Source organism: Conger conger, chromosome 18 (assembly GCF_963514075.1).
Source record: "Conger conger chromosome 18, fConCon1.1, whole genome shotgun sequence".
Lineage (NCBI taxonomy): Eukaryota > Metazoa > Chordata > Actinopteri > Anguilliformes > Congridae > Conger > Conger conger.
The window spans coordinates 2706111-2718901 of NC_083777.1; the positions used below are offsets into that span (position 1 = coordinate 2706111).

Sequence of the window (12791 nt, forward strand, 5' to 3'; positions counted from 1 at the left end):
GCCAATGTCATAAGAATAATTAGTGCTAATGAGTGCTAATTCTACAGCTCTTGTGCTTCTTCCTGTGCATATTAGCAATATTTAGTTGCAATCAAGGTCTGGAAATCGTGTTTGTAGCAAGAAAGCACTGTCCTCTAGTTCACCCTGTTAGAATTATAGACAGAAGCATCCCGTAATGAAAAATAAACACGTAATGATTATCGGCATTGAGAGAACACTGGACCAGATCACTTCTATCATATGATAATATTTACTATATTTTTAGATATAGTACCTTATACACACGACTGTAGCGTCAATGTCTTTGATGGACCGAATAATTCATAATATGCGATAGTTATGTATTTCACAAATATGTATAAGACCGACATCAATTTTAAAAGAGCACTGTGGTTTGATTTACATACATTTTCAACAAGTAATGATATCGCATTATGGCAGAGAGAAAAGGTTGGAATCTAGAGATGTGGAAATCTAAGTCGAGAGGCGTTTTGAAAAAGGTTAGTAGGTTAAAAGGTAACTAGGTTACCCCAATATGGCTCAGGTTTTACCTGGATATAGCCTGGCTATGTGCTAGTCGGCTAGAAAACTTTCAGCTTACAACCAAATGTAGTTTCAGACCAAATCTAGACATGTTTTCACAGACCACAAAAACATTCACTGTAAAAAAGAAAATAAAAACTCTGTTTTTGGGTGAAAGTGAGAAGACAAATTGCATACACTAACTAGATTTTAAGGACACCCTCCCAAGTCCCGCTCAAGTTCACTGAACTTAAAACTTGAAGGCAGCCAAGGACACTAACCTTTTTAAGTTGAAACACAAAGTTATTTTTTGGAGGGATATGTGGCCTGATGTACGTAAGAGGCCAGTGCCAAGAGTAATAGCTTAAGCATCGGTGATCGTGAGCGAGACCCTGGCGTGTACCAGGCACAACCACGTCTGATTTATTATCATTCAATGCAGAGCGACTTTGTCCAAGAGCTCTGGCTACAATGGAGGCTAAGCTTCTTTTATTCTGTCTAAAGGACAGAGACACGGAGAGTGGCACTTGGCAGCTGGGAGCTCTTGGCTCGGGAGTTAATTACGTTTGAAAACAAGGACAGGGATTGGTCCCAGAGGGCTCAATCACACGCCAACAAGGAGCTGCCCGTCACAAGGTGCCAGGTAATACGAGAGATGGGGAATGCATTTTGGGATTTAGAGTTTCAGCGCTACTCAAACATCCCATTAGAGAGGAACAAACAGCCTTCAGTTGGAAAACGTATCTTGCTAATTACATCATTCCAATTATTCAAATACAGTACACACACACACACACACACACACACACACACAAAGCAAATATTCTTGTATATCTATACACAAAGACTGAAAGACACTCAGCAGTCACCAGTATGGCGAGAGAGAAAACAAGGTAAGAAGACAAGTAAAAATGCCATGCTTGCGAGGACATTTAGTTAATGGGGACATTTCAGGCTTGGCTTCCAGACTTAAGGCTGCTTTCATTGTTGTATCCACATGTCTTGTTTATACTTTTCCAAAGATAGGGCATAAAGGTTGAGCACCTTAAAGCTCCTCTGTGAAGCTGCCATGGATGACAGTGTGTAATGTTCAGATGACAGTGTAATGTTCAGATGACAGTGTGTAACACTCAGGAGACAGTGTGTAATGTTCAGATGACAGTGTGTAATGTTCAGGTGACAGTGTGTAACACTCAGGAGACAGTGTGTAATGTTCAGATGACAGTGTGTAACACTCAGGAGACAGTGTGTAATGTTCAGATGACAGTGTGTAATGTTCAGGAGACAGTGTGTAATGTTCAGAGGACAGTGTGTAGCACTCAGATGAAAGTGTGTAACACTCAGATGACAGATTAGTGTTTGGGGCGCATCTCTGTAACATGTTTGCTTCGACTCTAACACGGCGTCAGTTAGACCGGAACAAATTTCCAGAGACCTCACTACAACCCAGGGTGGCCTTCCTGCTTAGGGCCAGGGAGAGGCACGGAAACATCGGCAGCCGGCAGTAAAACAGAGCGATGTTGTCTGGGAAGGCAACCCCGGCAGTTATTTACCCTGGTATCTGTCGGCAGAGGTAAGTAAACGCGTGTTTTAGCGGGCCGTGATTTGTGCTGCTGGAAGCTCATCCTCTCCTCGCAGAAGAAGTGGCTGGATTTAGGGGAGCAGGAAGCACTTACCAGAGGTTTTTATTGACAGGTATAAATCCTCCGTCTCGCGTGCACTTAGTGAGGGCGGCCGTGACAGCTCCCTGCGGACAGAAATCAAACGGACTCTGAGTCGATGTCGGAGCGGGGAGCGAGGAGGCCCTGGACGTGGGCTGACACACCAGACCAGGGTCGTCTCAGCCTGGGGTCACTGCGGTTCTTCAGTAATGCTTCTGTGTGCAAGTCTATGGATATATACATGCTTCATGCTAGAAGTCCAAGTCTTTCTGACCGAGGTGGGGTTGGTTAGGGGGGAGGGGCAGGTATTCTATTCAGACTAGCTCATTTTAGTTTGGGGAAAATGACATCTTTATGAAAGGTGTAAGTGGATCATTTGTGATCTTATTTTATTTGTGACTTCTCGGGGGGTAGGGATGGGGGCTGTGGAATGTGTACAATGTTCTGGGCTTTTGAGCATTTGCTCATGCATTACAACCCCCATTCATTCTGTCTACATACGTAACTGACAGGAGAGCTACACACTAATAAAACCATCACACACTAAACTACAACACACTGTTGTGAATAAAACCATCACACATTAAAGCTATGCATGTCAATGAGATTATCACACACTAAACCACTACACAATGTCCTGTTAATAAGACCAAACAAAACAAACTAAAACACTGTCACAAACTGAACAATATGTTCTTGGAACTGTCCTCTGTTTACATGACTGATTTACCCCGCCCCCCCCTTCTGATACCCCTATCCCTGTCTAACCCCCCCCCCCCCCCCCCAAAAAAAAAAAATAATAATAATAATAATAATTGCACTTATGATGACGACTATATGTTTAGAACAGCAGTCCAGGTGTATTTTTCTAGTTCTGGATGTGATGCTTTGACTTGTGGTAGAACCTATGCACTTGTAAGTCGCTTTGGATTAAAAGCGTCTGCCAAATGACTAAAATGTAAAAATGTAAATGTAAATGAACATGCATTTCCATGTTCTGAACACTATCCATAAGTCAATCTGCACAGTAAAGCAAATATATTGTATATATTTATTGTATACTGTATATTGTATACTGCATAGTACTGACAACCCACCCAACCAATAAGAGTTTTAGGTGCTTTGTCTGTTAAAGGTGTGAAAACCTATATATAATAAACATAAAATGTGATGAAGTAACTGTATGAAACATTGAAATCTGAACATCCTTCATTTGTGTTTTTATCATACTAATACACACAAAAACTGAATACACACAAAAACTGGCCAAAGATAATAATTATAAAAATGTACAGTAGTGTCAGTGAGAAATGTCGCTAACCAAACCGACTATGCTAGCACAAAACACCACGAACATATTTTCTGAAAAAAGAAAGAAAAGTAAAGACTCGCTTGATGGTCCAAAAAATGAATAATGGTCTGTATTACACCATATGGACTAAATACCATTATTTTGCGACCTTAAAATTATAAGGTTCTATCTGCGTTCTGAGTGGTTTTAAGATATTGTAAATGACATTAACACATTTTTGTAAAAAAAAAAAGTCAGTTAGAACCTGATAATTCTCAGCAGGCCTTTGACTTCCCTTTGGATTTGACAAGAGTGACCCTGCTGCGCTCGGCTGCCATGGCCGCCCATGCACTCGTTACTGGAATATCCGTCACTCGTGTAGATGACAGAATCAATGGGCTGGAAACGGAGGGGCCGGGGCAGGACGGGGCCCCGGGCCCTTCTGCCTGCATGCGGAGCCTGGCTGGTATTTGGGGCAATCGCTCAATTCCAATCTCTCGCCCCCCGACCCCCCGATCGTTGACTGTTAATTAATTCCACGCCCTGTTTGTTGGGACGTGGCGCTCTGTAGCTTGGGGAAGATGGAGGCTTGTTCTCCTTACACAGCAGCATGACCTGAATGCACCGCTCCACGACCCGGATTCAATTCCACACCCAGTTTCACAGGTCGACCGCATCAGTTCACCATCAACTCGACCAGAAAGTGACGCACTCAAGTAAATAAATGAGACGTATATAGGGGAGATCGGGGTCTGTTGTGACACGAGGTCGATGTTTTCTGAGTTTCTGAATTGACACAAAACTGGTCCGTTGAAATCTGAGGTGAAAGAGGACGTGTGTGGGGGTGTTGTTTCTGATCGGGGCTAAAAACTTGAGCAATGGACCCTGTGTTCCCTATATAAACATATATACATATATATACACACAGTACTGTGCAAAAGTTTTAGGCAGGTGTGAAAAAATGCGGTAAAATAAGAATGCTTTCAAAAACAGAAATGTTACTAGTTTATTTTTATCAATTAACAAAATGCATGAACAGAAGAAGTGAATGAACAGAAGAAAAATCTAAATCAAATCAATATTTGGTGTGACCACCCTTTGCCTTCAAAACAGCATCAATTCTTCTAGGTATACTTGCACACAGTTTTTGAAGGAACTCGGCAGGTAGGTTGTTCCAAACATCTTGGAGAACTAGTCACAGTTCTTCTGTGGATTTAGGCAGCCTCAAATGCTTCTGTCGCTTCATGTAATCCCAGACAGACTCAATGATGTTGAGATCAGGGCTCTGTGGGGGCCATACCGTCACTTCCAGGACTCCTTCTTTAGACTGAAGATAGTTCTTAATGACATTGGCTGTATGTTTGGGGTCATTGTCCTGCTGCAGAATAGATTTGGGGCCAATCAGATGCCTCCCTGATGGTATTGCATAATGGATATCTGCCTGTGCTTCTCAGCATTGAGGAGACCAAATCCCCAACTCCATTTGCAGAAATGCAGCCCCAAAACTTGCAAGGAACCTCCACCATGCTTCACTGTTGCCTGCAGACACTCATTCTTGTACCACTGTCAGCCCTTCAGGAACAAACTGCCTTCTGCTACAGCCAAATATTTCACATTTTGACTCATCAGTCCAGAGAACCTGCTGCCATTTTTCTGCACCACAGTTCCTGTGTTTTCGTGCATAGTAGAGTCGCTTGGCCTATGTCGGATGTATGGCTTTTTGGCCACTATTCTCCCATGAAGACCACTTCTAACCACTTCTCCGCACAGTAGATGGGTGTACCTGGGGTCACACTGGTTTCTGCCAATTCTGCAAATGGAAGTAATCATGATGTGTCTCATCTTTCAAGTTTCCTTGGCCGACCACTGCGTCTACGGGCCTCAGCGTTGCCCGTTTCTTTGTGCTTCTTCAACACAGCTTGGACCGCACATCTGGAAACTCTTGACTGCCTTGAAATTCCTGCCTGGGAGAGACCTTGCTGATGCAGTATAACTACCTTGTGTCTTGTTGCTGTGCTCAGTCTTGCCATGGTGTATGACTTCTGACATTAAACTGTCTTCAGCAACCTCACCTTGGAAGCAGATTTTGGCTGTTCCTCACCCAGTATTAACCCTCCTACACAGCTGTTTCTGTTTCAGTTAATGATTGTGTTTCAACCTGTATATTAAAATTGATGATCATTAGCTCCTGTTTGGTATAACTGGTTAATCACACACCTGACTATATGCCTACAAAAGTGTACCAAGAATAATTGATGCTGGTTTCAAGGCAAAGGGTGGTCACACCAAATATTGATTTGATTTAGATTTTTCTGTTGTTCACTCACACTTTTCATTTTGTTAATTGATATTTAATTGATTTCTATTTTTGAAAGCATTCTTCACAGCATTTTTTCACACCTCAGTAATCACTTTATTACACTGTCTTGTTAATGCAAATATTTAAGCAGAAAATCATGTGGCAGCAACTAAATGCATAAAAACATGCAAGAGATTCAGCTGTTTTATAGACCAAATGTCAGAATGGGGAATAAATGTGATCTAAGAGACTTTGAACATGGAGTAATTGTTGGTGCCAGATATAGTGGTTTGAGTATCTCAGAAACTACTGATCTCCTGGGATTTTCACGCACAACAATCTCTAGTTTTCAGAGAATGGTGCAAAAAAACTAAAAATATCCAGTGAGCAGCAGTTCTGCGGGTATAAATGCATTGTTAATGAGAGAGGTCAGAGGAGAATGGCCAGACTAGTCGAAGCTGACAGGAAGGTGACAGTAACGCAAATAACCATGCATTACAACAGTGGTATGCAGAAGAGCATCTGTGAACACACAACACGTCTCCTCCTAGGGGGTTCATCAAATTCACACCAAATGTGGTCAGCATGATCTCAGGATAGTCCTGACACTAAATTGTGAAATAATTTCTGATATTTTGAATGGCATGGCCATGGTGAGGCATAGAATTTACCTGTCACACCACACAAACAAGAAGTCTTAATTTCATTCTATAATACCTGATGGGGCTGAAACTTTACACATATGTTCATGGTTGGACATGGTTGGATCACATCCATAAACCAATAAAGGCTCACTGTCATAGTGCCACCAGTTAGCAACAGGAAGTGAGAGTTATATAATAGTTTTTGATTCTCCTCCAAGAGGATTCATCAAATACATTACAAAGTCAATCAGCATGATGCTACTACAGTATATTGCACAAGAAATATTGATATCTTGCACACTGTTGCCATGTGTTTTAGGTCGAATGCTGCTGAAACAGGAGGTGTGACATTATTTCACTGTGTATTGTTTGAAGTGGTTGAGAGGTCACATTTATGCTCAGTGCTGGAGCATCCACATGCCAATATAGGGTCATTATCATAACACCACCAACTGGAAACAGGACGTCTTCATTGATCAAAGGGGAAGTGTGGCACAATTCCAGTGCACAATATACCTTGTCCAAAGAAGCTGGTTTTTCCAAAGTGTATTAAAATATTGTCATCAAACTATGCCACCAAGGTGGCTGTACCCTTGGACCTTGGGCTCGCTCATCGCTGCTTGCAGCTATATTTATTATTATTATTATTATTATTATTATTATTATTACAGAACATTAACAGTCGTAATACAACTGAACTTCACTTCCAAGTAGAAGTACCATTCTTATCCCATTGCTGTTTTTGGGGAATGTAATGTATAGCAGACACACAAATCAAATGAGCTGGTCTGCCCCCTTTGACCTCTGTGGTCCAGAGAGTGTGGTCAGGACACACACATCCCAGCCCCCACTTGCCCTGCTCTCTGTCCCCACAGTGACGGGGAAAACAGACGCGTTTACACTCTGAGCTGACGGGATCCCCACAGAGACAGGGAAACAGACGCGTTTACACTCTGACCTGACAGGATCCTGTGACAGGCCCAGGAAGTGCAGTAATTACCGTAAGGTCCCTGCCATACAGTAAGCCTATCGATAGCAGCCCTGAGCTATGCACCTTCCACCATGCAGGACATACCGTGCATGGTAATATTTACCCTTAAACCACATTGATCTGCAATTGATTATAAACATTTTAAAGGACGCAAAAACAAAAAACCTTTTTGTGAGTGTGAGTGTGTATGTGTGATAATGTTCTGTGAGATTTAGCTGCGATGGATGGTTTGTGTATTTTAATGGTCTGTGGGAGTGTTGCAACATTAACTGCTTTAATGAAATGTGTACAGTATGTGAGTGTACTCTGTGTTAAATAGCAATAAGTTGGTAGGTGACTGTACTCTGTGTTAAATAGCAGTAGGTTGGTAGGTGACTGTACTCTGTGTTAAATAGCAGTAGGTTGGTAGGTGACTGTACTGTGTTAAATAGCAATAAGTTGGGAGGTGACTGTACTCTGTGTTAAATAGCAATAGGTTGGTAGGTGACTGTACTCTGTGTTAAATAGCAATAAGTTGGGAGGTGACCGTACTCTGTGTTAAATAGGAATAAGTTGGGAGGTGACCGTACTCTGTGTTAAATAGGAATAAGTTGGGAGGTGACCGTACTCTGTGTTAAATAGGAATAAGTTGGGAGGTGACCGTACTCTGTGTTAAATAGGAATGGGTTGGGAGGTGACCGTACTCTGTGTTGTGCGGGAGCATCATTTTCACACTGTGGCAGTTGACTCCATCTCTCACTGCCGGGAGGCAGGAGGTAATAGATCTCATTTATTTCTGCACCCGCGTGCCTCCTGCCCCAGCAGAATATTCAACATAATTCAATGTGCAGAAAATATAATGGACAGAATGGCCAGAGGGTGGAGAATATTACATTTGAAATCCCAAACTGACACGATGATGGCTTTAAGGCCTCAGACAGGGCAGTACACTGGGGATTTTTCACAAAATTGGCACAATTTATATCGAACAAGCAAGACAAAGCTGCAGTTATTTCCATTACATTAATGAAAAGTTGGTGTTGGGTAGCCATGGAGTTTAAAATGTTTCAAATAAATGCTCCGTTTGTCTTAAAAATGTAGGAACATACAGTGGCCTTTTATCATGAGATGGAAGTACCTGTGGGGGCACCTCGTGTCTCCATTTACTGTGCATCATGCAGAGCTCTCTCGAAGTAAATAAACAAATATTACATGAAATTTCCACTGCAATGTTGCCAAGAATGTACTAATATATGCAAAAGACATATTCAGTTCAGGATGAGCACATATCTATAGCTTGTGGTTATTTGTGCTTCTATGACAGTTTTGGCCATAGTCCTGCAATGCACTGGGTCTTGTGCTACAGTACTGTTTTTGAACGGGACATTTCTCACTCCTGGGTGAATAATCTCCTCCTGCCCACTGAACTGGCCCTATCGGGGCAGAGGTGCGTACCCTGTGTGGGCACTCAGCTACCTCCACTCTCCCACGGAGACGGGCCCAGCTGGTACGTATGAGCCGTGAGCCAAGTGCAGTGCTAGGTACTGGGGAACCATAGAGCTAGCATTTAGCCCTGTGCAGTGCTTGGTACTGGGGAACCCATAGAGCTAGCATTTAGCCCTGTGCAGTGCTTGGTACTGGGGAACCCATAGAGCTAGCATTTAGCCCTGTGCAGTGCTTGGTACTGGGGAACCATAGAGCTAGCATTTAGCCCTGTGCAGTGCTAGGTACTGGGGAACCATAGAGCTAGCATTTAGCCCTGTGCAGTGCTAGGTACTGGGGAACCATAGAGCTAGCATTTAGCCCTGTGCAGTGCTTGGTACTGGGGAACCCATAGAGCTAGCATTTAGCCCTGTGCAGTGCTAGGTACTGGGGAACCATAGAGCTAGCATTTAGCCCTGTGCAGTGCTAGGTACTGGGGAACCCATAGAGCTAGCATTTAGCCCTGTGCAGTGCTAGGTACTGGGGGACCATAGAGCTAGCATTTAGCCCTGTGCAGTGCTAGGTACTGGGGAACCATAGAGCTAGCATTTAGCCTTGTGCAGTGCTAGGTACTGGGGAACCATAGAGCTAGCATTTAGCCTTGTGCAGTGCTAGGTACTGGGGAACCATAGAGCTAGCATTTAGCCCTGTGCAGTGCTAGGTACTGGGGAACCATAGAGCTAGCATTTAGCCCTGTGCAGTGCTAGGTACTGGGGAACCATAGAGCTAGCATTTAGCCCTGTGCAGTGCTTGGTACTGGGGAACCCATAGAGCTAGCATTTAGCCCTGTGCAGTGCTAGGTACTGGGGAACCATAGAGCTAGCATTTAGCCCTGTGCAGTGCTAGGTACTGGGGAACCATAGAGCTAGCATTTAGCCCTGTGCAGTGCTAGGTACTGGGGAACCATAGAGCTAGCATTTAGCCCTGTGCAGTGCTTGGTACTGGGGAACCCATAGAGCTAGCATTTAGCCCTGTGCAGTGCTAGGTAGTGGGGAACCATAGAGCTAGCATTTAGCCCTGTGCAGTGCTAGGTACTGGGGTAGGCTAAGAATGGCTAAAAGGGAGTAATGCCTCTCACCTTGTTAGAAACCAAATATTGGTATGTGCGCTTGCGTCAGTGTTTGTCTCTGGGAAAGAGTTCAAAAGCAACTTTATATACTTATATACTTATATACTGAAGATCGGTCATTATTTCCAAGGGCACAGACTTAGCATGCTGCTATGTGTGATGACATGCATGTAGCTAAACACGTTCCCCTCCCTCAAAGTTGTATGATCAGCGGACCGATTTGTGACCTAACCAAAGCGTTCGTGTTTTCCTGTACGTGTGCGGTTTACGTGAAACGCCTGTGAATGTTGTTCCTGAGAGAGGGAAGGATTTAATGCACTGCTGCTGCATTCGGCCTGTACTGTACCACACTGCACTTATTCAATTTGCCCTGTTCATTACCTCCAAGGTCTCCCCTGCAAAAGAGATTCTAATCTCACAGAGACTTCCGGGCAAAATAAAGGTTAAATAAAATTCAATAAATGGTTCCCTTCACTGTAAATTGGTCATATCAAGGTTTGATAGGGCCCATCAACTACCATTTACTTAGGTCAGACCAGTAATAAGTGGGCAGTGAATGACTCTTGCAAAAAAGCTAGCAAGCACGAGAGTTATCATTATCATGGTTACTTAAAAAAAGAAATCTGCCGAGCTTTAAATCAATTTTAATCAATTTTAGACATGTGACTTTTCAGATTCTACCATCAAAGCCATTTCTGCAGTTATATACAGTAGTGGCTCCATTACAATAGTTTAAATAGCTGCACATTGCTGTAATCTACAGTAGCTTTCAGTTCACAACTAAAGAAGTGGAAGATGTGAGCTGACACGTATTTAATGTGTCTGAATGAAAACCACAATTGCCTGCGAAACTGCCACCCTTTTGCATAATGTTTTCAAAATGTCAACGTGTAAGTGGAATTCTGAGTGAGCACAGCTATGAAATCAAAACAAAACGGCTCAGTAATAGCTATAAATTAAGCAGTTGCCATCTTAAGCACCAGATTAAAAAAAATATTTAACAGAAGCAGTTGTGATTAATAAAGGCAGAAATCTACATCAATTATGTTTAAGTCCCTTTGTGTGCATCTATTCAAGACATGAATTGGGAACACACATCTGATGGAACACTGGAATCTAGCAGTCCTGTATCTATGGTCAAAGGTCCTCCAGCAGACAGCTCTGCTCTGTCACCACATTCCTGCAGTGACCAGGGCATAAAGCAGCTAATGGCCACCTGCGCTAATGGATATGGGAGAGCTGCCTAGCCCCACAGACGTCTCGTGGTTCTGTCTTTACCAGCAAATATAATGATAAAACTACATAGAAATATCACTGATCTTTTCTTTCCTATTATCTACTGCATACAAAATACTTTATGGACAAATTGGTCTGAGGAGCCAGCTCCTTTGACCAGTTCAGGAAGGATCTTCCTTCCTTTCACAGCTTTTCCCCAGAGACAGGAACTTCCTGATACCCGATACACGCATTTTCTACACCAAGGAAAAATAACTGGAGTGTTTTGAAGGGAAATTTTGAAACTGTTCCACAGCACCCCTTGCCCTCTGTCTCAGAGCCGAGTCATGGGTCCTGCTCACCACAAAAGGCCTGTGTTCAGATCCTTCTGAAGAACGAGCTGGTCTGGTCCTGGTCTCACACCAAGGCCTACAGGACCGTCTTTGTTTTCTCCTTCCCTCTCTTCTTCCCTTCCGTACACTGGCCTGCAGTCCCCACCCACCTCTTAACCAAATTACACCAACAACCTCCGAATACCAGCCTTTGATAAGTTGCTGGGACCAGAGGGCATTCATACATTGCTACAAAGTTAGAGCAGTAGTGAGGGAAGTTACAGACTAATGGGATATAATGCTTGGAATATCCTCAAAAATGAATTGTGATTATTCATCCATGGTCTCCTTATGTGGCTATACTGGATAGGTGGCTGCTACACATCAGTGGTGGTTGAGGCATGTTTCCCCCTCATCACTGTAAAGCACTTTCAGTGTGACAAAATCTAAATGCAAGGATTTTCTCTTTTCTGCAAAGAGATTTACTGTAATCTGGTAATTTTGTTTCAGTCATAATAATAATAATAATAATAATAATAATAATAATAATAATAATAAGGAAAAAATATACAATGATAATAATAATTTTTAGTATTATTATTATTATTATTATTATTATTATTATTATTCAATTGTCAGTATTACAATAATCCTATTCTTATAATAATAATTAGCATTCATTTTTATAATTTTGCAACTGTGGAGGCACAATCGACTTCAAAAGATACATATACAGTGAAACAGTGATGTCATGTGATGTATGAATGTGAAAAATGGACACGCAAACATTGTTTTGAAAGAGGCGCATTTTACCAGCAGGGTGGCCCAGATGAGGAAACGTTTCAGAATGCAGGAGTTCCTTTTACGGTAAAGTAGGAGGATCTTCCCCGCCTGAAACCATCACATGTTCAGATTTAAACCATGGTTACACTATATTTGTAAAGAATACACAGGAACATCAACGTCACTCTAAGATATAACTACTAAAGCACTGTTTTCCTTGTAAGGATGGAGGTAATATTTATTTTTTTAAATCTACTTCAGTCAGTTTGAAATAAATAGTAGCCTATAATGGACGTTTTTAGTCATTAAGAACGTGTAATGCTTATATATATAATTTATATAATTTATATAATTGCATTATTTGCGCCCATTTTTTCTCGAGTAAAAACACAGGTCTAAGAAGTTATTAAGAAGACAATAATCTTTAATGACAGGCTTAATGATAATGATAATCTTTTAAGTTTCATACCTAGAGTAGCAAGCAATATAGGCTAATATTTGTAGCTGGTAACATGTGGCTTTA

At 42.2% G+C, this 12791-nt stretch overlaps 1 protein-coding gene across 1 annotated transcript in view; it reads right to left on the minus strand.

Moving 5' to 3' along the window:
• The window catches only part of si:dkey-192p21.6 (uncharacterized protein LOC565246 homolog), a 59390-nt gene that overhangs the window by 2595 nt on the left and 44004 nt on the right, over window positions 1–12791 (minus strand). Inside the window, exons 14-15 of the mRNA XM_061228671.1 lie at window positions 12299–12376; window positions 2199–2269 (exon numbers count right to left, since the gene is read on the minus strand). Of these exons, the coding sequence (XP_061084655.1) occupies window positions 2199–2269; window positions 12299–12376 (149 nt within the window). The remainder of the gene's footprint in view (window positions 1–2198; window positions 2270–12298; window positions 12377–12791) is intronic.